At 45.7% G+C, this 26219-nt stretch overlaps 1 protein-coding gene across 1 annotated transcript; it reads left to right on the top strand.

Moving 5' to 3' along the window:
- The first annotated feature begins 18956 nt into the window (after nucleotides 1–18956).
- LOC123110698 (importin subunit beta-1) lies at nucleotides 18957–25104 on the top strand. The gene is made up of 3 exons (XM_044531288.1): nucleotides 18957–19214; nucleotides 20196–22620; nucleotides 23934–25104. Exons 2-3 carry the CDS (start codon nucleotides 20201–20203, stop codon nucleotides 24130–24132), a joined length of 2619 nt encoding a protein of 872 aa, XP_044387223.1. The 5' UTR covers nucleotides 18957–19214; nucleotides 20196–20200; the 3' UTR covers nucleotides 24133–25104.
- The last annotated feature ends 1115 nt before the right edge of the window (nucleotides 25105–26219 follow it).

Below are 26219 nucleotides of genomic sequence, written 5' to 3'. Positions count from 1 at the left end.
AGATGGAGGAGAAGAGCTCAACCAGTGAGCATGTGCTCTGATTGTCTGGGTACTGTGATTGCTTGAATCAAGTGGGAGTTAATCTTCCAGATAAGATAGTAATTGACAAAGTTCTCTAGTCACTATCACCAAGTTACTAGAACTTAGTGATGAACTAGAATATGCAAGGGATGACGAAAGTAATTCCCAAGCTCTTCGCGATGCTGAAATCGGCGAAGGTAGAAATCAAGAAATAGCATCAAGTGTTGATGGTTAACAAGACCACAAGTTTCAAGAAAAGGGAAAAGGGAAAGAAAGAGGAGCTTCAAAGAAGAATAGCAAGCAAGTTGCTGCTCCCATGAAGAAGCTCAAAGCTAGACCCAAGCCTGGAACTGAGTGCTTCTACTGCAAAGGAAATGGTCACTGAAAGTGGAACTGCCCTAGATACGTGGCGGATAAGAAGGATGGCAAAGTGAACAAAAGTATATTCGATATACATGTTATTGATGTGTACTTTACTAGTGTTTATAGCAACCCCTCAGTATTTTGATACTGGTTTAGTTGCTAAGAGTAGTAACTAAAAACAGGAGTTGTAGAATGAACACATACTAGTTATGGGCGAAGTGACTGTGTGTGTTGGAAATGATTCCAAGGTTGATAAGATCACCATCGCACACTCCCTCTACCTACGAGATTAGTGTTGGACCAAAATAAATGTTATTTGGTGTTTGCGTTGAGCATGAATATGATTGGATCATGTTAATTGTAATACGGTTATTCATTTAAGTCAAATAATAATTGTTGTTCTATTTACATGAATAAAACCTTCTATGGTCATACACTCAATATAAATGGTTTATTGAATCTCGACCGTAGTGATACACATATTCATAATATCGAAGCCAAAAGATGCAAAGTTAATAATGATAGTGTTGGGGAACGTAGTAATTTCAAAAAAAATCCTACGCACACGCAAGATCATGGTGATGCATAGCAACGAGAGGGGAGAGTGTTGTCCACGTACCCTCGTAGACCGTAAGAGGAAGCGTTATGACAACGCGGTTGATGTAGTCGTACGTCTTCACGATCCGACCGATCCAAGTACCGAACGTACGGCACCTCCGAGTTCAGCACACGTTCAGCTCGATGACGATCCCCGGACTCCGATCCAGCAGGGTGTCGGGGATGAGTTCCGTCAGCACGACGGCGTGGTGACGAAGATGATGTTCTACCGACGCAGGGCTTCGCCTAAGCACCGCAACGATATGACCGAGGTGGAATATGGTGGAGGGGGGCACCGTACACGGCTAAGGAATGATCACGAAGATCAACTTGTGTGTCTAGAGGTGCCCCCTGCCCCCGTATATAAAGGAGCCAAGGGGGAGGGGGCGGCCGGCCAAGGAGGGCGCGCCAAGGGGGAGTCCTACTCCCACCGGGAGTAGGACTCCCTTCTTTCCTAGTTGGAGAAGGAGAAGGGGGAAGGAGGAGGAAGAGGGGAAGGAAAGGGGGGGCGCCGCCCCCCTCTCCTTGTCCTATTCGGACTAGGGAGGGGAGGGGGCGCAGCCCACCTCTTGCCTCCTCTCCTCTTCTCCCTTAGGGCCCATGAAGGCCCAATAACCCCCGGGAGGGTTCTCGTAACCCCTCGATGCTCCGGTAAAATCCCGATTTCACCCGGAACCATTCCGATATCCAAATATAGGCTTCCAATATATCAATCTTTATGTCTCGACCATTTCAAGACTCCTCGTCATGTCCGTGATCACATCCGGGACTCCGAACAACCTTCGGTACATCAAAACTTATAAACTCATAATAAAACTGTCATCGTAACGTTAAGCGTGCGGACCCTACGGGTTCGAGAACTATGTAGACATGACCTAGAACTATTCTCGGTCAATAACCAATAGCAGGAACCTGGATGCTCATATTGGCTCCTACATATTCTACGAAGATCTTTATCGATCGAACCGCATAACAACATACGTTGTTCCCTTTGTCATCGGTATGTTACTTGCCCGAGATTCGATCGTCGGTATCCAATACCTAGTTCAATCTCGTTACCGGCAAGTCTCTTTACTCGTTACGTAATGCATCATTCCGTAACTAACTCATTAGCTACATTGCTTGCAAGGCTTATAGTGATGTGCATTACCGAGAGGGCCCAGAGATACCTCTCCGACAATCGGAGTGACAAAACCTAATCTCGAAATACGCCAACCCAACATGTACCTTCGGAGACACCTGTAGAGCTCCTTTATAATCACCCAGTTACGTTGTGACGTTTGGTAGCACACAAAGTGTTCCTCCGGTAAACGGGAGTTGCATAATCTCATAGTTATAGGAACATGTATAAGTCATGAAGAAAGCAATAGCAACATACTAAACGATCAAGTGCTAGGCTAACGGAATGGGTCATGTCAATCACATCATTCTCCTAATGATGTGATCCCGTTAATCAAATGACAACACATGTCTATGGTTAGGAAACATAACCATCTTTGATTAATGAGCTAGTCAAGTAGAGGCATACTAGTGACGTTATGTTTGTCTATGTATTCACACATGTATCATGTTTCCGGTTAATACAATTCTAGCATGAATAATAAACATTTATCATGATATGAGGAAATAAATAATAACTTTATTATTGCCTCTAGGGCATATTTCCTTCAGTCTCCCACTTGCACTAGAGTCAATAATCTAGATTACACAGTAATGATTCTAACACCCATGGAGTCTTGGTGCTGATCATGTTTTGCTCGTGGAAGAGGCTTAGTCAACGGGTCTGCAACATTCAGATCCGTATGTATCTTGCAAATCTCTATGTCTCCCACCTGGACTTGGTCCCGGATGGAATTGAAGCGTCTCTTGATGTGCTTGGTCCTCTTGTGAAATCTGGATTCCTTTGCCAAGGCAATTGCACCAGTATTGTCACAGAAGATCTTCATTGGTCCCGATGCACTAGGTATGACACCTAGATCGGAAATGAACTCCTTCATCCAGACTCCTTCATTTGCTGCTTCCGAAGCAGCTATGTACTCCGCTTCACATGTAGATCCCGCCACGACGCTTTGTTTAGAACTGCACCAACTTACAGCTCCACCGTTTAATAAAAACACGTATCCGGTTTGCGATTTAGAATCGTCCGGATCAGTGTCAAAGCTTGCATCGACGTAACCATTTACGACTAGCTCTTTGTCACCTCCATATACGAGAAACATATCCTTAGTCCTTTTCAGGTATTTCAGGATGTTCTTGACCGCTGTCCAGTGATCCACTCCTGGATTACTTTGGTACCTTCCTGCCAAGCTTATTGCTAAGCATACGTCAGGTCTGGTACACAGCATTGCATACATGATAGAGCCTATGGCTGAAGCATAGGGAACATCTTTCATTTTCTCTCTATCTTCTGCTGTGGTCGGGCATTGAGTCTGACTCAACTTCACACCTTGTAATACACGCAAGAACCCTTTCTTTGCCTGATCCATTTTGAACTTTTTCAAAACTTTATCAAGGTATGTGCTTTGTGAAAGTCCAATTAAGCGTCTTGATCTATCTCTATAGATCTTGATGCCCAATATGTAAGCAGCTTCACCGAGGTCTTTCATTGAAAAACTTTTATTCAAGTATCCCTTTATGCTATCCAGAAATTCTATATCATTTCCAATTAATAATATGTCATCTACATATAATATCAGAAATGCTACAGAGCTCCCACTCACTTTCTTGTAAATACAGGCTTCTCCAAAAGTCTGTATAAAACCATATGCTTTGATCACACTATCAAAGCGTTTATTCCAACTCCGAGATGCTTGCACCAGTCCATAAATGGATCGCTGGAGCTTGCACACTTTGTTAGCACCTTTTGGATCGACAAAACCTTCTGGTTGCATCATATACAACTCTTCTTCCAGAAATCCATTCAAGAATGCAGTTTTGACATCCATTTGCCAAATTTCATAATCATAAAATGCAGCAATTGCTAACATGATTCGGACAGACTTAAGCATCGCTACGGGTGAGAAAGTCTCATCGTAGTCAACCCCTTGAACTTGTCGAAAACCTTTCGCAACAAGTCGAGCTTTATAGACAGTTACATTACCATCAGCGTCAGTCTTCTTCTTAAAGATCCATTTATTCTCAATGGCTTGCCGATCATCGGGCAAGTCAACCAAAGTCCATACTTTGTTCTCATACATGGATCCCATCTCAGATTTCATGGCTTCTAGCCATTTTGCGGAATCTGGGCTCATCATCGCTTCCTCATAGTTCGTAGGTTCGCCATGGTCAAGTAACATGACTTCCAGAATAGGATTACCGTACCACTCTGGTGCGGATCTTACTCTGGTAGACCTACGAGGTTCAGTAGAAACTTGATCTGAAGTTTCATGATCAATATCATTAGCTTCCTCACTAATTGGTGTAGTTGTCACAGGAACCGGTTCTTGTGATGGACTACTTTCCAATAAGGGAGCAGGTACAGTTACCTCATCAAGTTCTACTTTCCTCCCACTCACTTCTTTCGAGAGAAACTCCTTCTCTAGAAAGGATCCGAATTTAGCAACGAAAATCTTGCCCTCAGATCTGTGATAGAAGGTGTACCCAACAGTCTCTTTTGGGTATCCTATGAAGACACATTTCTCCGATTTGGGTTCGAGCTTATCTGGTTGAAGTTTCTTCACATAAGCATCGCAGCCCCAAACTTTAAGAAACGACAACTTTGGTTTCTTGCCAAACCACAGTTCATGAGGCGTCGTCTCAACGGATTTTGATGGTGCCCTATTTAACGTGAATGCGGCCGTCTCTAAAGCATAACCCCAAAACGATAGCGGTAAATCAGTAAGAGACATCATAGATCGCACCATATCTAGTAAAGTACGATTACGACGTTCGGACACACCATTTCGTTGTGGTGTTCCGGGTGGCGTGAGTTGCGAAACTATTCCGCATTGTTTCAAATGTAAACCAAACTCGTAACTCAAATATTCTCCTCCACGATCAGATCGTAGAAATTTTATTTTCTTGTTACGATGATTTTCCACTTCACTCTGAAATTCTTTGAACTTTTCAAATGTTTCAGACTTGTGTTTCATTAAGTAGATATACCCATATCTGCTCAAATCATCTGTGAAGGTGAGAAAATAACGATACCCGCCGCGAGCCTCAATATTCATTGGACCACATACATCAGTATGTATGATTTCCAACAAATCAGTTGCTCGCTCCATAGTTCCGGAGAACGGCGTTTTAGTCATCTTGCCCATGAGGCACGGTTCGCAAGTACCAAGTGATTCATAATCAAGTGATTCCAAAAGTCCATCAGTATGGAGTTTCTTCATGCGCTTTATACCGATATGACCTAAACGGCAGTGCCACAAATAAGTTGCACTATCATTATCAACTCTGCATCTTTTGGTTTCAACACTATGAATATGTGTATCACTACTATCGAGATTCAATAAAAATAGACCACTCTTCAAGGGTGCATGACCATAAAAGATATTACTCATATAAATAGAACAACCATTATTCTCTGATTTAAATGAATAACCGTCTCGCATCAAACAAGATCCAGATATAATGTTCATGCTCAACGCTGGCACCAAATAACAATTATTTAGGTCTAAAACTAATCCCGATGGTAGATGTAGAGGTAGCGTGCCGACCGCGATCACATCGACTTTGGAACCATTTCCCACGCGCATCGTCACCTCGTCCTTAGCCAATCTTCGCTTAATCCGTAGTCCCTGTTTCGAGTTGCAAATATTAGCAACAGAACCAGTATCAAATACCCAGGTACTACTGCGAGTATTAGTAAGGTACACATCAATAACATGTATATCACATATACCTTTTTTCACTTTGCCATCCTTCTTATCCGCCAAATACTTGGGGCAGTTCCGCTTCCAGTGTCCAGTCTGCTTGCAGTAGAAGCACTCAGTCTCAGGCTTAGGTCCAGACTTGGGTTTCTTCTCTTGAGCAGCAACTTGTTTGCTGTTCTTCTTGAAGTTCCCCTTCTTCTTCCCTTTGCCCTTTTTCTTGAAACTGGTGGTCTTGTTGACCATCAACACTTGATGCTCCTTCTTGATTTCTACCTCCACGGCTTTTAGCATTGCGAAGAGCTCAGGAATAGTCTTGTCCATCCCTTGCATATTATAGTTCATCACAAAGCTCTTGTAGCTTGGTGGCGGTGATTAAAGAATTCTGTCAATGACACTATCATCAGGAAGATTAACTCCCAGTTGAATCAAGTGATTATTATACCCAGACATTTTGAGTATGTGTTCATTGATAGAACCATTCTCCTCCATCTTGCAGCTATAGAACTTACTGGAGACTTCATATCTCTCAATCCGGGCATTTGCTTGCAATATTAACTTCAACTCCTGGAACATCTCATATGCTCCATGACGTTCAAAACGTCGTTGAAGACCCGGTTCTAAGCCGTAAAGCATGGCACGCTGAACTATCGTGTAGTCATCAGCTTTGCTCTGCCAGACGTTCTTAACGTCGTCAGTTGCATCAGCAACAGGCCTGGCACCCAGCGGTGCTTCCAGGACGTAATTCTTCTGTGCAACAATGAGGATAATCCTCAGGTTACGGACCCAGTCCGTGTAATTGCTACCATCGTCTTTCAACTTTGCTTTCTCAAGGAACGCATTAAAATTCAACGGAACAACAACACGAGCCATCTATCTACAACAAACATAGATAAGCAAAATACTATCAGGTACTAAGTTCATGATAAATTTAAGTTCAATTAATCATATTACTTAAGAACTCCCACTTAGACAGACATCTCTCTAGTCATCTAAGTGATCACGTGATCCAAATCAACTAAACCATGTCCGATCATCATGTGAGATGGAGTAGTTTCAATGGTGAACATCACTATATTGATCATATCTACTATATGATTCACGTTCGACCTTTCGGTCTCCGTGTTCCGAGGCCATATCTGTTATATGCTAGGCTTGTCAAGTTTAACCTGAGTATTCCGCGTGTGCAACTGTTTTGCACCCGTTGTATTTGAACGTAGAGCCTATCACACCCGATCATCACATGGTGTCTCAGCACGAAGAACTTTCGCAACGGTGCATACTCACGGAGAACACTTCTTGATAATTTTTAGTGAGAGATCATCTTAAAATGCTACCGTCAATCAAAGCAAGATAAGATGGATAAAGGATAAACATCACATGCAATCAATATAAGTGATATGATATGGCCATCATCATCTTGTGCTTGTGATCTCCATCTCCGAAGCACCGTCTTGATCACCATCATCACCGACGCGACACCTTGATCTCCATCGTAGCATCGTTGTCGTTACGCCATCTATTGCTTCTACGACTATTGCTACCGCTTAGTGATAAAGTAAAGCAATTACAGGGTGTTTGCATTTCATACAATAAAGCGACAACCATATGGCTCCTGCCAATTGCCGATAACTTCGGTTACAAAACATGATCATCTCATACAATAAAATATAGCATCACGTCTTGACCATATCACATCACAACATGCCCTGCAAAAACAAGTTAGACGTCCTCTACTTTGTTGTTGCAAATTTTACGTGGCTGCTACGGGCTGAGTAAGAACCGTTCTTACCTACACATCAAAACCACAACGATAGTTCATCAAGTTAGTGTTGTTTTAACCTTCGCAAGGACCGGGCGTAGACACACTCGGTTCAACTAAAGTTTGAGAAACAGACACCCGCTAGTCACCTGTGTGCAAAGCACGGCGGTAAAACCAGTCTCGCGTAAGCGTACGCGTAATGTCGGTCCGGGCCGCTTCATCCAACAATACCGCTGAACCAAAGTATGACATGCTGGTAAGCAGTATGACTTGTATCGCCCCCAACTCACTTGTGTTCTACTCGTGCATATAACATCAACGCATAAAACCTAGGCTCAGATGCCACTGTTGGGGAACGTAGTAATTTCAAAAAAAATCCTACGCACACGAAAGATCATGGTGATGCATAGCAACGAGAGGGGAGAGTGTTGTCCATGTACCCTCGTAGACCGTAAGCGGAAGCGTTATGACAACGCAGTTGATGTAGTTATACGTCTTCACGATCCGACCGATCCAAGTACCGAACGTACGGCACCTCCGAGTTCAGCACACGTTCAGCTCGATGACGATCCCCGGACTTCGATCCAGCAGGGGTCGGCGAGGAGTTCGGTCAGCACGACGGCGTGGTGACGAAGATGATGTTCTACCAACGCAGGGCTTCGCCTAAGCACCGCAACGATATGACCGAGGTGGAATATGGTGGAGGGGGGCACCGTACACGGCTAAGGAACGATCACGAAGATCAACTTGTGTGTCTAGAGGTGCCCCCCTGCCCCCGTATATAAAGGAGCCAAGGGGGAGGGGGCGGCCGGCCAACGAGGGCGCGCCAAGGGGGAGTCCTACTCCCACCGGGAGTAGGACTCCCTTCTTTCCTAGTTGGAGAAGGAGAAGGGGGAAGGAGGAGGAAGAGGGGAAGGAAAGGGGGGGGCGCCGCCCCCCTCTCCTTGTCCTATTCGGACTAGGGAGGGGAGGGGGCGCAGCCCACCTCTTGCCTCCTCTCCTCTTCTCCCTTAGGGCCCATGAAGGCCCAATAACCCCCGGGAGGGTTCCGGTAACCCCCCGGTGCTCCAGTAAAATCCTGATTTCACCCGGAACCATTCCGATATCCAAATATAGGCTTCCAATATATCAATCTTTATGTCTCGACCATTTCGAGACTCCTCGTCATGTCCGTGATCACATCCGAGACTCCGAACAACCTTCGGTACATCAAAACTTATAAACTCATAATAAAACTGTCATCGTAACGTTAAGCGTGCGGACCCTACGGGTTCGAGAACTATGTAGACATGACCTAGAACTATTCTCGGTCAATAACCAATAGCGGAACCTGGATGCTCATATTGCCTCCTACATATTCTACGAAGATCTTTATCGGTCAAACTGCATAACAACATACATTGTTCCCTTTGTCATCGGTATGTTACTTTCCCGAGATTCGATCGTCGGTATCCAATACCTAGTTCAATCTCGTTACCGGCAAGTCTCTTTACTCGTTACGTAATGCATCATTCTGTAACTAACTCATTAGCTATATTGCTTGCAAGGCTTATAGTGATGTGCATTACCGAGACGGCCCAGAGATACCTCTACGACAATCGGAGTGACAAAACCTAATCTCGAAATACGCCAACCCAACATGTACCTTCGGAGACACCTGTAGAGCTCCTTTATAATCACCCAGTTACGTTGTGACGTTTGGTAGCACACAAAGTGTTCCTCCGGTAAACGGGGGTTGCATAATCTCATAGTTACAGGAACATGTATAAGTCATGAAGAAAGCAATAGCAACATACTAAACGATCAAGTGCTAGGCTAACGGAATGGGTCATGTCAATCACATCATTCTCCTAATGATGTGATCCCGTTAATGAAATGACAACACATGTCTATGGTTAGGAAACATAACCATCTTTGATTAATGAGCTAGTCAAGTAGAGGCATACTAGTGACGTTATGTTTGTCTATGTATTCACACATGTATCATGTTTCCGGTTAATACAATTCTAGCATGAATAATAAACATTTATCATGATATGAGGAAATAAACAATAACTTTATTATTGCCTCTATGGCATATTTCCTTTAGATAGTGCAACTTATTTGTGGCACTACCGTTTTAGGTCATATTGGTGTAAAGCGCATGAAGAAACTCCATGCTGATGGGCTTTTGGAATCACTTGATTATGAATCACTTAATGCTTGCGAACCATGCCTCATGGGCAAGATGACTAAGACTCCGTTCTCTGGAACAATGGAGCGAGCAACTGACATATTGGAAATAATACATACTGATATTTTGCGGTCCGATGAGTGTTGAGGCTCGCGGCGGGTATCGTTATTTTCTGACCTTCACAGATGATTTGAGCAGATATGGGTATATCTACTTGATGAAACATAAGTCTGAAACATTTGAAAAATTCAAAGAATTTCAGAGTGAAGCGGAAAATCATCGTAACAAGAAAACAAAGTTTCTATGATCTGATCGCGGAGACGAATATTTGAGTTATGAGTTTGGTCTTTATTTGAAACAATGTGGAATAGTTTCACATCTCATGCCACCTCGAACACCACAGCGTAATGGTGTGTCCGAACATCGTAACCGTACTTTATTAGATATGGTGCGATCTATGATGTCTCTTACCGATTTACCACTATCGTTTTGGGGTTATGCATTAGAGACAACTGCATTCATGTTAAATAGAGCACCATCTAAATCCGTTGATACGACACCATATGAACTTTGGTTTAGCAAGAAACCTAAGTTGTCGTTTCTTAAAGTTTGGGGCAGCGATGCTTATGTGAAAATGTTTCAACCTGATAAGCTCAAACCCAAATCGGAGAAATGTGTCTTCATAGGATACCAAAAGAAACTGTTGGGTACACCTTCTATCACAGATCCAAAGGCAAGATATTCGTTGCTAAAAATGGATACTTTCTAGAGAAGGAGTTTCTCTCGAAAGAAGTGAGTGGGAGGAAAGTACAACTTGATGAGGTAATTGTACCTTCTCCCGAATTGGAAAGTATTTCTTCACTGAAATCAGTTCAAGTGATGCTTACACCAATTAGTGAGGAAGTTAATGATGATGATCATGAAGCTTCGGATCAAGTTACTACCGAACCTCATAGAGAATTCTTCTCAAGCTCGACATCGCGAAGGCATTTGATACCGTGTCCTAGCCCTTCCTCCTTCAAACTATGCGCCATCTCGATTTCGGACGCCGCTGGTGCGAGTGGGTGTGCATCCTTCTTTCCACGGGATCCACGCGAGTCCTCGTCAATGGCAACCCCGGGCCACCCATCGATCATGCATGCGGGCTGCGCCAGGGCGACCCCGTCTTGCCGCTGCTCTTCGCCATTGTGATTGACACGCTGAACTCCCTGCTTCAGCATGCGTCGCACGCCGGCATGCTCCAACGACTCACCAACCGGCACGCCGCGTCAAGCATAGCTCTGTTTGCCGACGACGTGGTGATCTTCTGCCACCCAACCAGCTCAGAGCTGGCCACGATCCGTGAGCTGCTGCGGGTGTTTAGTGACGCCTCCGGTCTGCGCACCAACTTCCTCAAATGCTCGGCCACCCCCATTCATTGCGACCAAGAGGTGATCACCACCATCGACTCCACGATTGGATGTGTTGTCTCTGATTTCCCCATCGTCTACCTGGGCCTCCCCCTGTCCATTCGTAAGACTCCCTCCTCAGCATTGCTCCCCCTGGTGGACAAGCTTGCGAGAAAGCTCGCGACATGGAAGGCCGCGCTTCTAACTCGCGGTGAGCGTCTTGCCCTTGTGCGCCACGTGCTCACCGCCATGCCCATTCACATCCTCATGGCGATAGCCATCTGCCCGGTGATCCTCAAGAAAATTACACACATTATCCGAGACTTCTTCTGGCATGGGCGTCGGGACGCTAACTCAGGATGCTGCCTGGTTGCCTGGCAGCATGTGTGCCGCCCGGTGGACTTCGGTGGCCTTGGCGTGAGGGATCTCCGCCTCACCGGCATTTCGTTGAGGTTTCGCTGGCTCTGGCTCAAGGCCACCGACCCTTTGCACCCATGGCACCACCTCTAGCTCCCCCGCGACGACGAGGCTACCTGTTTCTTCCGCGCTTCCACCTCCTAGCAACTTGGTGATGGCAAGAAATGCCACTTATGGAACGACCACTGGCTTGATGGCCAATCTATTTCTGAGCTCGCCCCTACCCTCACCTCTCTTGTACCGCATCGCCGGCGCTGCCGCACGCTGGTCCACGATGGGCTTACCAATAATGCATGGATCAGAGACATCCACGACACTCTTGGGCCCCTGGCGGTCATCGAGTATGTCAACTTGTGGCGCAAGCTACAGTTAGTCACCCTCTCCGACGAGCCCGATCACCTCTCCTGGAGATGGACAACTAATGGAGTCTATTCTGCCAGCTCATGCTACCGTGCGCTGTTCCACGGCTCCACCTTGTCACCATGCTGGAAACTTCTCTGGAAGAGCTGGGCCCCTCTCAACAACAAAGTCTTCCTTTGGCTTGCCTACCTCGACCGATGCTGGACCGCCGAGCGGCGAGTGCGTCGTGGCCTATCCACTGACCCAACCTGCATTCTTTGCGACCAGGAGGTGGAGTCAATAGATCATCTTCTCGCCGGCTGCGTGTTCTCTCGCATCACTTGGCACAAGATACTCTCTTGGTGTCGCCTAGTCACCCCACCGCTCGATGAGGCCGCGAGCTTCTTCATCTGGTGGACTGCGGCTGCGGAGGCCTCCCCTGGCTCTTTGAGGAAAGGCCTCAACTCCATCATTGCACTAACCGCTTGGGCCATTTGGAAGCATCGCAACGCGGCTATCTTCGATGTCCTACGCCCCTCCATTGAAGACCTGATCAAGAGCATCAAGGACGATGCCAGCCTTTGGGCCAAGGCGGGCGCCACCGGGCTAGCTAGCATCTTACCTGTAGCCTGACCTACCTGTTTTGAGGTTGAGCACCCTCCCCCCTGCTCACCGCCACGCCCTCCCAGACACCGGCTTGTGTACGTCTACGAGGCTGCACCCTGTAATTCTCTGTAACAGCTACTTCTTCTCCTCTATCAATGAAATGATACGCTGCTAAGCGTATTCCCAAAAAAAAGGTCAACCAGAGTACGTACCACACCATAGTGGTACGATAATCCTATTCTGGAGTTCATGTTACTTGACCATGACGAACCTACGAACTATGAGGAAGCGATGATGAGCCCAGATTCCATGAAATGGCATGAGGCCATGAAATCTGAGATGGGATCCATGCATGAGAACAAAGTGTGGACTTTGGTTGACTTACCCGATGATCGACAAGCCATAGAAAATAAATGGATCTTCAAGAGGAAGAAAGACGCTGATAGTAGTGTTACTATCTACAAATCTAGACTTGTCGAAAAAGGTTTTTGACAAAGTTCAAGGTGTTGACTACGATGAGAATTTCTCGCTCGTAGCGATGCTTAAGTCTGTTCGAATCATGTTAGCAAATTGCCACATTTTATGAAATCTGGCAAATGGATGTCAAAACTACATTCCTTAATGGATTTCTTAAAGAAGAGTTGTATATGATGCAACTAGAAGGTTTTGTCGATCCTAAAGGTGCTAACAAAATGTGCAAGCTCCAGCGATCCATCCATGGACTGGTGCAAAGCATCTCAAAGTTGGAATATATGCTTTGATGAGTTGATCAAAGCATATAGTTTTATACAGACTTGCAATGAAGCCTGTATTTACAAGAGAGTGAGTGGGAGCACTACAACCTTTCTGATAAGTATATGTGAATGACATATTGTTGATCGGAAATGATTTAGAATTTTCTAGAAAGCATAAAAGGAGTGTTTGAAAGGAGTTTTTCAAAGAAAGCCCTCGATGAAGCTGCTTACATATTGAGCATCAAGATCTATAGAGATAGATCAAGACGCTTGATAAGTTTTTTCAATGAGTACATACCTTGAATTTTTTTGAGAGTAGTTCAAAATGGAACAGTCAAAGAAGGAGTTCTTTCCTGTATTGCAAGGTGTGAAATTGAGTAAGACTCAAAGCCCGACCACGTCAGAAGATAGAAAGAGAATGAAAGTCATTCCCTATGCCTCATCCATAGGTTCTATAAAGTATGCCATGTTGTGTACCAGATCTATTGTATACCCTACACTGAGTTTGGCAAGGGAGTACAATTTTGATCTAGGAGTAGATCACTGGACAGCGGCCAAAATTATCCTTAGAGGACTAAGGAAATATTTCTCGGTTATGGAGGTAATAAAGAGTTCATCATAAAGAGTTACGTCGATGCAAGCTTTGACACTGATTTAAATGACTCTAAGTCACAATCCGGATACATATTGAAAGTGCGAGCAATTAGCTAAAGTAGCTCCGTGGAGAGCACTGTAGACATAGAAATTTGCAAAATACATACGGATCTGAATTTGGCAGACCCGTTGACTAAACTTCTCTCACAAGCAAAAGATGATCACACCTTAGTACTCTTTAGGTGCTAATCACATGGCGATGTGAACTAGATTACTGACTCTAGTAAATCCTTTGAGTGTTGGTCACATGGTGATATGAACTATGGGTGTTAATCACATGGTGATGTGAACTATTGGTGTTAAATCAGATGGCGATGTGAACTAGATTATTGACTCTAGTGCAAGTGGGAGACTGAAGGAAATATGCCCTAGAGGCAATAATAAAGTTATTATTTATTTCCTTATTTCATGATAAATGTCTTTTATTCATGCTAGAATTGTATTAACCTGAAACTTAGTACATGTGTGAATACATAGACAAAACAAAGTGTCCCTAGTATGCCTCTACTTGACTAGCTCATTTATCAAAGATGGTTATGTTTCCTAACCATAGACATGTGTTGTCATTTGATGAACGGGATCACATCATTAGGAGAATGATGTGATGGACAAGACCCATTCCGTTAGCTTAGCACTTGATCGTTTAGTATATTGCTATTGCTTTCTTCATGACTTATACATGTTCCTATGACTATGAGATTATGCAACTCCCGAATACCGGAGGAACACTTTGTGTGCTACCAAATGTCACAACGTAACTGGGTGATTATAAATGTGCTCTACAGGTGTCTCCGATGGTACTTGTTGAGTTGTCATAGATCGAGATTAGGATTTGTCACTCCGATTGTCGGAGAGGTATCTCTGGGCCCTCTTGGTAATGCACATCACTATAAGCCTTGCAGGCAATGTGACTAATGAGTTAGTTGCGGGGTGATGCATTACGGAACGAGTAAAGAGACTTGCCGGTAACGAGATTGAACTAGGTATTGAGATACCGACGATCGAATCTCGGGCAAGTAACATACCGATGACAAAGGGAACAACGTATGTTGTTATGCGGTTTGACCGATAAAGATCATCGTAGAATATGTGGGAGCCAATATGAGCATCCAGGTTCCGCTATTGGTTATTGACCGGAGACGTGTCTCGGTCATGTCTACATAGTTCTCGAACCCGTAGGGTCCGCACGCTTAACATTCGGTGACGATCGGTATTATGAGTTTATGTGTTTTGATGTACCGAAGGTAGTTCGGAGTCTCGGATATGATCACGGACATGACGAGGAGTCTTGAAATGGTCGAGATATAAATATCGATATATTGGATGACTATGTTTGGACATCGGAAAGGTTTCGAGAGAGTTCGGGCATATACCGGAGTACCGAGGGGTTACCGGACCCCCCCCCCGGGGAGTATATGGGCCCTAATGGGCTTTAGTGGAGAGAGAGAGAGGGGCAGCCAGGGAAGGCCGCGCGCTCCCTCCCCCTCTGGTCCGAATTGGACTAGGAAGGGGGCGCCCCCTTTCCTTCCTCCCTCTCCCCCCCTTCTTTCTCTCCTAGTCCAACTAGGGAAGGGGGGGATCCTACTCCCGATGGGAGTAGTACTCCTCCAGGGCGCGCCATAGAGGGCCGGCCCTCCCCCTCCTCCACTCCTTTATATACGGGGGAGGGGGGCACCCCATAGACACACAAGTTGATCATTGATCTCTTAGCCGTGTGCGGTGCCCCCCTCCACCATAATCCACCTCGGTCATATCGTCGCAGTGCTTAGGCGAAGCCCTGCGCCGGTAGCTTCATCATCACCATCATCACGCTGTCATGCTGACGAAGCTCTCCCTCGACACTCTGCTAGATCGTGAGTTCGTGGGGCGTCACCGAGCCGAACATGTGCAGATCGCGGAGGTGTCGTACTTTCAGTACTAGGATTGGTCGATCGTTAAGACGTACGACTACATCAACCGCGTTGTCATAACGCTTCCGCTTACGGTCAACGAGGGTACGTGGACAACACTCTCCCTTCTCGTTGCTATGCATCACCATGATCTTGCGTGTGCGTAGGAATTTTTTTGAAATTACTACGTTCCCCAACATGAACACCACCCTCTCGCCTGGTCGAGGCGTGGGCATGGCCTGGCCCTCCTCCGTGGCCCGGTGAACGACGCTGGCCAGAGGTAGCCGGCGCGCTTCAGATCCTTGATATTTTCATTGGTGATGGTGGAGGCCTCCCACTTGCCTTTGGCACCGGATCCGGCCATGGCCGAATTGAGGGAGTGGCTTGAAGGGATTTCTTGAGGAACAATGGCATAGGGCGTTGGAGCTCTGTAGATTGGAAAAAGTAGTGGCGAGAGGAAGGAGAAAGCGTGCGGGAATAGTTGTGGTCGTTTCCCTTTTATAAGCTGCCCCGATACCAAGAGTTCTTTAACCGCGCCGCGGGCCTCACCGCTTCCCGGTTTAATCGTGACATTATGCGTGAGTGGGATAATCAAAATCATTGATCATATCCCTTAAAAATGGGGCACGATCCCCACCTTGATGAGACGTGCCAATGGAGGAGCTGCCCCGAACTGCGCATCGAGTGTTCACAATGGTTCGACGTTTGTGACCGGCCGCAACCTTTTTCCGAAGGTTGTCAGGCGAAGGCACTATTCACACTTGAGCGGTTGGCCTTCGAGGCTAAGCAAATATCAATAATTTAGATTCCGGATACAACCTGATTGGGCACATAGCCAAACTTGGACGAGTAGCTTTTAGAAGCTCGGCCAAAGGAGATTGCTCCAAACACATAGGTGGAGGAGAACTCGCCCGTAAGCCAGAGACTACAGATGCAAAAGTTATGATGCACCGGCGTTGGACGCTAGTTCGGGGCTACTGAGGGAGTCCTGGACTAGGGGGTCCTCGGGCTGCCGGCCTACCTCTTGTGGGCCGGACAGGTGGGCCGCTATATGACTATCACAAGGCCGAGCTACAAGGTGACTCTGTGTCTGAACAAGAAACCCTCGAAGTCTTGGTGTGTCCTCCAGGTCAAGATAGAAGATTCAACATGTATATTCCCTTGTTGTAACTGACCATGTGTAACCCTAGTACCCCTGGTGTCTATATAAACCAGAGGGTTTTAGTCCGTAGAGGCTAGAACAACAACCATCACCCTACTCACCTAGGGTATAATTTATCTTATCTCGTGGTAGATCAACTCTGTAATCATCCTTTACACTTCAATATAATCAAGCATGATGTAGGGTTTTACCTCTTAGAGAGGGCCCGAACCTGGGTAAACATCGTGTCCTTCGTCCCTTGTTCACCATTGATCCTAGATCCGCGGCTCGGGACCCCCCACCCGAGATCCGCCGGTTTTGACACCGACACCTAGGCGCCAAAGATGTCGTGCATACGGTGATCTATGGGACCAGAAAGATCCCTTTTGCAGTTCGACTGGGAGATCAACAAGCACAAAGAGCAGAACTAGCAAGAACACACACGGTTTACGCAGGTTCGGGCCGCTGTGAAGCGTAAAACCCTACTCCTGCTTTGGCGTATTGAATGTGTGAGCACAAGTACAAGGGAGCGCAATTCCGGCAAGATTGCGCGGGAAATGCAGCTACGCGCGTGTTTGTGCAAAGTGTCGACCTTTGTAAAGGTAGCCATGTGTCTCCTTTTATAGGCTAAGGGGTCACCATAGTGGCAAAATGGTAATTACAAGAGGTGAATAGTGGCTATAGTGCCAAATACCTAACTCTGGCGGGTTAGGACAAAAGCATTAATTGCGCCGTGAGGTGTCATGTTGATGAAGCTCGCCGGTAAGAGTGTCTCTCCTTATGTGTCTTTCGCCCATCTACCTCTTCTCATCTTGACACGATCTTGGGACGGGTGTCATTAAAGTTGTGTCTTCGGCGGCGAGCTGACACGTGCCCAGACAAGCCTCACCTAACTACCTGCCCGCTTGACACCTATACGACAAGTGACAACCTGGTCGATGAGGTGGAGCGGTGGCAAGGTAGTGGGGATTCTTGCCGGGTTCGGAGCTTGCCAGGTCTTCTTTAGTTTGCCGGCAACTTCAGCCTTGATCTTCTGTACTCTTTCGATCACCTGACTGGAGGTCTTCTTCGTATCTTGGTAATCTGGTCTTGAATTTGTTTTTAGTTGTCCTCCAGCAAGCCTAACCGTCGGGAAGTCTGCTATTGCCTGTGCATAAGTCTGGGGTACTAAGGATCCAAATCTTAGTACACCGACAATATGCAATTGGTGCTTCTACCTGCCTTGCAAATTTGCGAGCAGCCAAAAAGTCCAACACAACACTCCCGGTCTATCTACCGCACATGCTTCCTGTATAACTTCATACAAATATACTTTTCTCCATAACTCCTTAGCTCCCTCATAAAAGGAATAATGTGTGCTTTATATCCATGTATATTACACGCACGACACAAGCTATTGTTTCCGATATCCATGTGATACACGAAACGAATAGATTTTTTTTTTACAATATTTAGTTACCCTCCAGGCTATGGAGTCCGTCGCGGTTTTGACTGAGCGGGATAGGCACAATCTATTGCATATCTATCTTCCACAAATTGATCTAACAAGATCGACGCTCCTACTCATTGTGGTTGGCCCAATTAATTCACTGACCTTACGATTCACATCTATCTTTTAGAAATTGAACTAACAAGATCAATGCATCTTTCCATACATCAATTTGTCGTCCATCTCCCACTCGCTAGATTCCTCTCTTGTTAAACGTATGCAACCCTATCATTACACTTTGTCAAGTAATTGACGAGCCAAGTCTTGACTTAGCATTCAATATGTGTTTATCCAAAAAGTTTTTATACTCCTCAACAATCTAGCACCTAAACTTTCCTGCTCCAAGATCAGCCTCTAATTTGTTTCCCTAGCATAGCCTTATTAAAAGCAACTCTGGTCTCTAAATCTCATCTTCTCTGTCCTTTGAAACACACAATTTTGCAAAGTTTCTTCCGAATCCGAAATACAGACATAGTCAAACCGTCTTCCATCAATACCGTCCATCAAAGATCATACGGCTGCCCCTCACGACCGTCCTCGCATCTCCCGCACATCAACCAAAGATGCCCTTTTCCTTTCTTTTCCCCGCATTATTTGATTTCCTCTCCGCCGCCGCCGCCGCCGCCTCCCTCCCTCCCCGCCGCCACGGCCGCCCCCCTCGTCGTGGAATCCGCCCAACCGACGAGCTGCCTCCGTATCCGATTCGGCCAGCTACCACCACAACTCCTTGACGCTACCGTCGCCGTCTGAGGTCCCCCGCGCCGGCCAGCCCCACCCCGCCCCTCGTCGCCGACTACCTCCCCTTCTCAGTAGGGCGCTAGAAGGTAGGACGCAGAAGCTCATCGCCTCTCTCCACATCTCTATCCGTGTTCTGTTCTTCTGTTGTCGCCGAACTACCAGGCAGATCTGTTGTAATTTGCTCTGTGTTAAGGTGGATTTGGTACACATGTTGAATTTGTGAACCCTAGATTCGGTTGAGAGCTCCTTTTGCTATATTTTGGTGGGGTATTCATGGTTGAATGGTGTATATTTCTCGCCGTAGCTTGCAGTATCCACGTACTATGCATAAGCGGTCTACATACACAGGAGTAAATGGCTACTTCAACGGTAGAAGTAAAATAGTACTCTCAGGGAACTGGTGTATAATAAAGTTCTTGTCAGCAGAGGCTTTAGGTGTTACTCAAGGACCCGTTTTCCATTTAAAATGAGGTTGCTCCCCAGATATTTGTATCCTCCTTGAGCTAAGAAGTAATATGGCAATGGCATTATGTCCACGTCAGATTTTATACAGCTGTTTAGATTTTGGGATTGATGTTCACTGATTATTTTCTTGCTTATAAGGTTGTCTTTCCTCTGTGTAGTTGGTTACTTCTACAAAATTCTGTGCAATTAATGATTGCCTCATTTAAGAAACTTGTACTACAAAATTCTATGTAATCATACCTCATTGTAGTTGGTAGTTTCTTGATTAAATGTTGTTTGATATTCTGTTTGCTCGTAAGAATCAATTTATATGGTGCTAATTCGTCGCTGTTTTCACCTGTAAATTATGATGCCAAGAACAGATTCTTTCTAGCTGATATGTTTTTGTTGAGATGGAATTGAAAGATTAGTGATTTTCCTGTATGCGGACCGTGTATCTCATTACCATTTTATAAGATTTTAGTGCATTGTTTGGTTTTACACAACACAGGTCTACTGTGCCTTGTGTAATTTACATCTGAGAGGAGCTGTATCTCTTTGATGATGCATGGAGTTCTTATGTCATGAAGTATATCTGATTCCTCTATTTTGGTTTTACACAGTCAACATGTCATTGGATGTTACTCAAATACTCTTGAGTGCGCAATCTGCTGATGGCTCGATTAGGAAGCATGCTGAAGAAAGCCTCAAGCAGTTTCAGGAGCAAAACCTCCCAGGTTTCTTGCTCTCCCTCTCAAGTGAGTTGGCCAATAACGAGAAACCTGAAGAGAGCCGCAGGTTGGCTGGCTTGATCCTTAAGAATGCACTGGATGCAAAGGAGCAGCACAGGAAGAGTGAACTTTTCCAGAGATGGCTGGCACTGGATTCTGGTGTCAAGGCACAAATTAAAGCGTTGCTGCTGCAAACTCTCTCATCTCCTGTTGCAAGTGCCAGATCTACATCTTCTCAAGTCATCGCAAAGATTGCTGGCATTGAGATCCCTCAGAAGCAATGGCCTGAGCTTATAGGATCATTGCTCTCAAACATACATCAGGTCCAGCCTAATGTCAAGCAGGCGACGCTCGAGACACTTGGCTATTTATGTGAGGAAGTTTCTCCAGAAGCTGTTGACCAAGACCAAGTCAACAAGATACTTACAGCTGTTGTTCAGGGTATGAATGCTTCTGAAGGGAACTCTGAAGTGAGACTTGCAGCCACACGGGCATTGTATAATGCATTGGGCTTTGCTCAGGTTAACTTCTCCAATGACATGGAGCGTGATTATATCATGAGAGTCGTATGCGAAGCAACACAGTCACCAGAGGTGAAGATAAGACAGGCCGCCTTTGAGTGTTTGGTGGCTATTTCATCAACTTATTACGATAAGCTGGCCACATACATGCAGGACATATTTAATATTACTGCAAAGGCCGTGAGAGGAGACGAGGAGTCAGTTGCACTTCAGGCCATTGAATTTTGGAGCTCCATATGCGATGAGGAAATCGACATTTTGGACGAGTACAGTAGTGAGTTTACAGCTGATTCTGATGTTCCTTGCTACTATTTTATCAAGCAAGCTCTTCCTGCCTTAGTGCCAATGCTGCTGGAGACTCTCCTCAAGCAGGAGGAAGACCAAGACTTGGATGAAGGTGCTTGGAACCTTGCAATGGCTGGTGGTACTTGTTTGGGCCTGGTGGCGAGGACTGTTGGTGATGATGTTGTTCCTCTTGTGATGCCTTTTGTTGAGGAGAACATAACGAAACCTGAATGGAGGCAAAGAGAGGCTGCAACATATGCTTTTGGATCCATTCTGGAGGGTCCATCAGCTGATAAACTGGCCCCTCTAGTTAACGTAGCCTTGAATTTTATGTTGTCTGCGTTGTTGAAGGACCCAAATAACCATGTGAAGGACACCACTGCTTGGACCCTCGGAAGAATATTTGAGTTTCTTCATGGTTCTGCGCTTGAAACTGCTCCTGTTATTACAGCTGAGAACTGCCAGCAAATACTTACTGTGCTACTTCAAAGCATGAAGGATGTCCCAAATGTGGCAGAAAAGGCATGTGGGGCACTCTATTTCCTTGCACAAGGCTATGTGGATGCTGGATCGGCGTCACCATTAGCCCCTTTCTTCCAAGATATTATTCAGAGCCTTATTGTGACCAGTCACAGAGAAGATGCTGGAGAATCCAGGCTGCGTACCGCAGCTTATGAAACTCTAAATGAAGTTGTCAGGTGCTCCACCGAGGAGACAGCTCCTATTGTTTTGCAGCTGATACCAGTGATTATGATGGAACTCCATCAGACACTTGAAGCAGGAAAGTTGTCAACTGACGAGAGGGAGAAGCGGAGCGATCTGCAGGGCCTTCTCTGTGGTTGCTTGCAGGTCATTATCCAGAAGTTGGGAGGGATGGAGTCAACAAAGTTTGCCTTCTTGCAGTATGCGGATCAGATGATGGATCTATTTTTGAGAGTTTTTGCTTGTCGAAATGCCACGGTGCATGAGGAGGCTATGCTTGCTATTGGTGCATTGGCATATGCAGCCGGTTCAAACTTCGCAAAGTACATGGCACAATTCTACCAGTACTTGGAAATGGGACTTCAGAACTTTGAAGAGTATCAGGTATGTGCTATTACAGTGGGTGTTGTGGGTGACCTGTGCAGGGCACTGGAGGACAAAATTTTACCTTACTGTGACGGCATCATGACCCAGCTCCTGAAAGATCTTTCCAGCAATCAGTTACACAGATCTGTAAAACCACCTATATTCTCGTGCTTTGGTGATATTGCACTGGCAATTGGGGAGAACTTCGATAAGTATTTGATCTATGCGATGCCCATGCTACAAAGTGCAGCAGATTTGTCGGCGCATGCAACTTCAGCTGATGAGGAAATGCTCGACTACACCAATCAATTAAGGAATGGCATCTTGGAGGCCTACTCTGGCATTCTTCAAGGATTCAAGGGTTCCCCTAAGATGCAGTTACTGATGCCGTATGCCCCACATATTCTTCAGTTCCTTGACGCTCTTCATAATGGCAAGGATATGTAAGTCGTCTAGAATACCTTCTGTTTCCTTAATATCTCACTTATTTACATGAATATTTCCTGCTTTCCGGATGCTCAAAGCTGGAAACTGATCATGCAAACACATAGATAACAAAAAATAGACATTTTTCCTGTATGGAAGGCAAATGCCTAAGCTGCTTAAAAAATATAAAAGGGCCAAAGTACTGGAAAATTGACAATTATGGCTTTAACTCAATCAAGCTAGTTTCTGGAAACATGTAATTTCTTATATGCTATTCCCTCCTTCCAAAACATAAGTTATATATGATTTGGTAATATAGATGTGGATTTTTTTTCCATATAAACTTGGTTAAATATAAGTTATATCTTAGGGAAGGAGTACTGAATAACTACAAGTTTTGTCATATGCCGCTAAAAGATTCCCGATTCATTCTGCACTACTCAATTCCGAAACTTCATGAATTGCTACCGCCATTAGTGGGCTGTTGGTGTGCTTTTGTTGTCGTGTCAACCCTTTCACTTAATTGCCTAACTGGCCATGAGTCAACATGGATATGCCTTGTCTGGCTCGGTGTTCCTGCACGGGTACCTGCAATGTAAGGCTGCTTCTCTGTAAAATACCCATGGTGGCAGCAGCGCCGCCTAAGCAACACATGCATGCATCAGCAACACTGCTAAACCAGGGCAAAACTCACTAACACCTAGCCAACGAGTGAAGAAAAATAACGAAGAGATGAATCAGATAGAATGAATAGTGTTCGTCGTAGGCATATGATGAAAATAGGAGTTCTTGCAATGATACATAAGCAATTTTCTCCCAAAATGAGGGTATACCTGACAAGTGTTATAGCCATATAGTCCGTTACAGGCCTGTTCTAACAATATTTTTCTGGATGCATTTGAGGTGATTTAGTAATTAAGAGCTAAGCCTAGCAAATTTTTGTGTTGGTGAACTTCTGATTATGATCTGCTACTTTAGATTGCATTTACCAATAGGCGTTAGATTCTAATTTGCGATTTCTTACTGTGCACTAAGTTTCGTCACTTTTGTTGTTCTATGAAATGTATGTTGTTTGCACTTGAATTGCCACTATGATGGAAAAGACCACACCCAGTAATGATAGTGTGTCCACACACTTACGCACACCTTACACTATTGCCAGAATCGAATCTCTCCCCCTTAAGCCTCCTGGCCAGTCAACCCCACTCTTTTTTTAGCGACCATGAACACGGACAGTGAAGTGTTATTGCAACAATTGACCAATATTTCAGCTTAGTGCGGCTCATAGTTAAGCACGATAATTTTCTAAAATGATCTCTTACTGTTTCAGGGATGATTCTGTGATGAAGACTGCAATAGGTGTCTTGGGAGATCTGGCAGACACATTGGGTGTTCATGTTGGTCCCTTGATCAATCAATCGACCTCAAGCAAGGAATTTTTGGATGAGTGTTTATCATCCGATGATCCTCTGGTCAAAGAATCAGCTGACTGGGCAAGGATTGCAATCAGCCGTGCAGTTTCAGGTTGACGTGGCATTGGTGTCGAGTCTGCACATGCATCCATCCACGTGTCGAGTCTGGGTCTTCGGTTGCAGGTTGCATCGTATCTTTGGGGAAGTCCACCATCCTAACAGGAGTGTCGAAGGGTCCTCACTAACTCATGCATCAGTACATGTGTCAGCCCAGCCTTTTTCACTTGTGTGGAAAAGAGGGTTAAGTTGGCTGCCTGCTAACTTTGCTAAAGGCATCTAGAACCTTCAATTTCTTATTGGGGGTGAGATGAGCTTCTATGGTTGGGTGCCATGCCGATGGTTCGTTGGCGTGGCTTGCATGCCCTACGGTCTGGGTGTGCTATCGCTTTCCCTTGCCTCCATTGCATGCATCAAACTTTGGTCGTATGGTTACAAGTCCTGGTTGCTTATGGATCCGTTATGCATAAGGGGCTCGCGTGCACTGTCACGGGATAATTTTGTACTGCTCAGGAGGTCCAAGTTGGACATGTCCCTCACGAGCTGGTAGCTTGTTAATTTCTTTTTCGAGAGTATGTAGCTTGTTTATTTCATGTTTCCTTTTCCATACTTGCATTGTCCTGCATCCATTATCGGACTGTTTTGTAAGGGTTTCTCATGGTCAAAGCTTCGACGGCTAGCCGTTGTGCAAGACCCTGCATGCGTCGGTTTATTTCCAGGTGCTGGGGGTTGAGCCCTTTTTTTGTTATCCTTGCTGCTGCTCCATTTCAGTTTTCATTGAGGCTGTGTGCTGGCGGGTTGAACAAGAACTGTCATTGGTTTCGGGGTGGTTTTATTTTGGGGCAGCTGTGGAGTTTGATTTGTTATTTACGGGAACTGTATAATTGGGTGGAACTCTGCCGCCTCCTATCTCATGTGTCAGTATCATTCGCTGTGTATACAAGGATTTGATCATGAACGGGTTCAGTGATATGGGTCTTTGTCTCTTATTTTCTTCATGGAGATAAATACAATTATGGTCATTGAAGTTGAGGTCAAAGCACAATACGATAACTGGACTTCAGAATATGCTCAATACGGTCGCTAAATATGAGTTGTGGTGATTATATGATCACTGGCTCACAGTATAGCTGACTGGTCAGACTAGACGCCACTTAGGACAGCACTAACAGCGGTACAGACTCGAAACCCCTGAGGTTCGTAAACGTCGCGCCTCTAACCACCTGGAACGTCGTCATGTCGTGTTACTATGCCGAGGACCATTGGTTAAAAGTGCACATAAGCTACCATGTTTCGACACTATCTTAATTTTGTTTCCACATGTTCTCTCTGTGTAAGTTTCTTTCTGTTGACAACACATGCGAGCATGTTTATTTTCTGGCTTTCTTGTGTGTGTGTGCGTGCGTACATGTTAATGTGTGTTAACTATGATTTTTCTTTCTTTCGATTTTTCCTGTGAGTGTGTAATATGTTGTATGCATGTTAGAGTGTCCGCTCCTGCGTGCGGCCTGGACGTGATGTTCCGTGGAGATGAGAATCAACTGCGTAGTTGAGGTGGGCCACCTCTTATTGGTGATAGGCCTCCTGCCGCCCCACGCGCCATGCTCGACAAGCCGGACAACACTGCTGTCTCAATCGACGCCATGATGCGCCCCGCCGTGGCCAAGCCCTTCATCGCTCTCGACAAACTCATGTTTTTCTTTTGCTCGCCGTGGCCGACGTTCTTCGCCTGACATGCTCGACTGGAGTCCCACTCGCGCGGGCCGCTCTTGATCACCTGCTGAATCAACCCCTCGAAGAAGCTCATCGCCTTGGCCCTAGCTCCCGCCCTGCCTATTGTGTCACCTGTCGTCGGTTGTCTAGTCTCCTCTCCATCCGAGTCTGAAAAGCTTTCGTCGCCCACCGTCATGTGCGTTCCACCGATGCTCTAAGGCCGAGGCCGCGGGTGCCTTCAGTCGTCAAGCAACGCTGATAAAGAGGTGCTGCAACAGATGGCTTAGGGCGGTGCGATGAGCTGGACATCGCCGCACACCTCCATGCACCCGAGTATGCATGCGGTGCACCGCATCAGCCATCAGGGTGTGCATGCGTTGCGTACGTGCACGTGCGTGATATGCATGTGTTGTGCGCGTGCATGCTGTCCTTCC

Source organism: Triticum aestivum, chromosome 5B (assembly GCF_018294505.1).
Source record: "Triticum aestivum cultivar Chinese Spring chromosome 5B, IWGSC CS RefSeq v2.1, whole genome shotgun sequence".
Lineage (NCBI taxonomy): Eukaryota > Viridiplantae > Streptophyta > Magnoliopsida > Poales > Poaceae > Triticum > Triticum aestivum.
Note: the sequence above shows the minus strand (reverse complement) of the source record. Positions and strands in the feature narration are given on the sequence as shown.

Excerpts from the sequence above, each read along its gene's own strand:
- LOC123110698 (XM_044531288.1), top strand. The coding sequence starts at position 20,201 with ATGTCATTGGATGTTACTCAAATACTCTTGAGTGCGCAATCTGCTGAT. Across the intron at positions 22,621-23,933 it reads CTTCATAATGGCAAGGATAT|GGATGATTCTGTGATGAAGA; the intron begins GTAAGTCGTCTA and ends TTACTGTTTCAG.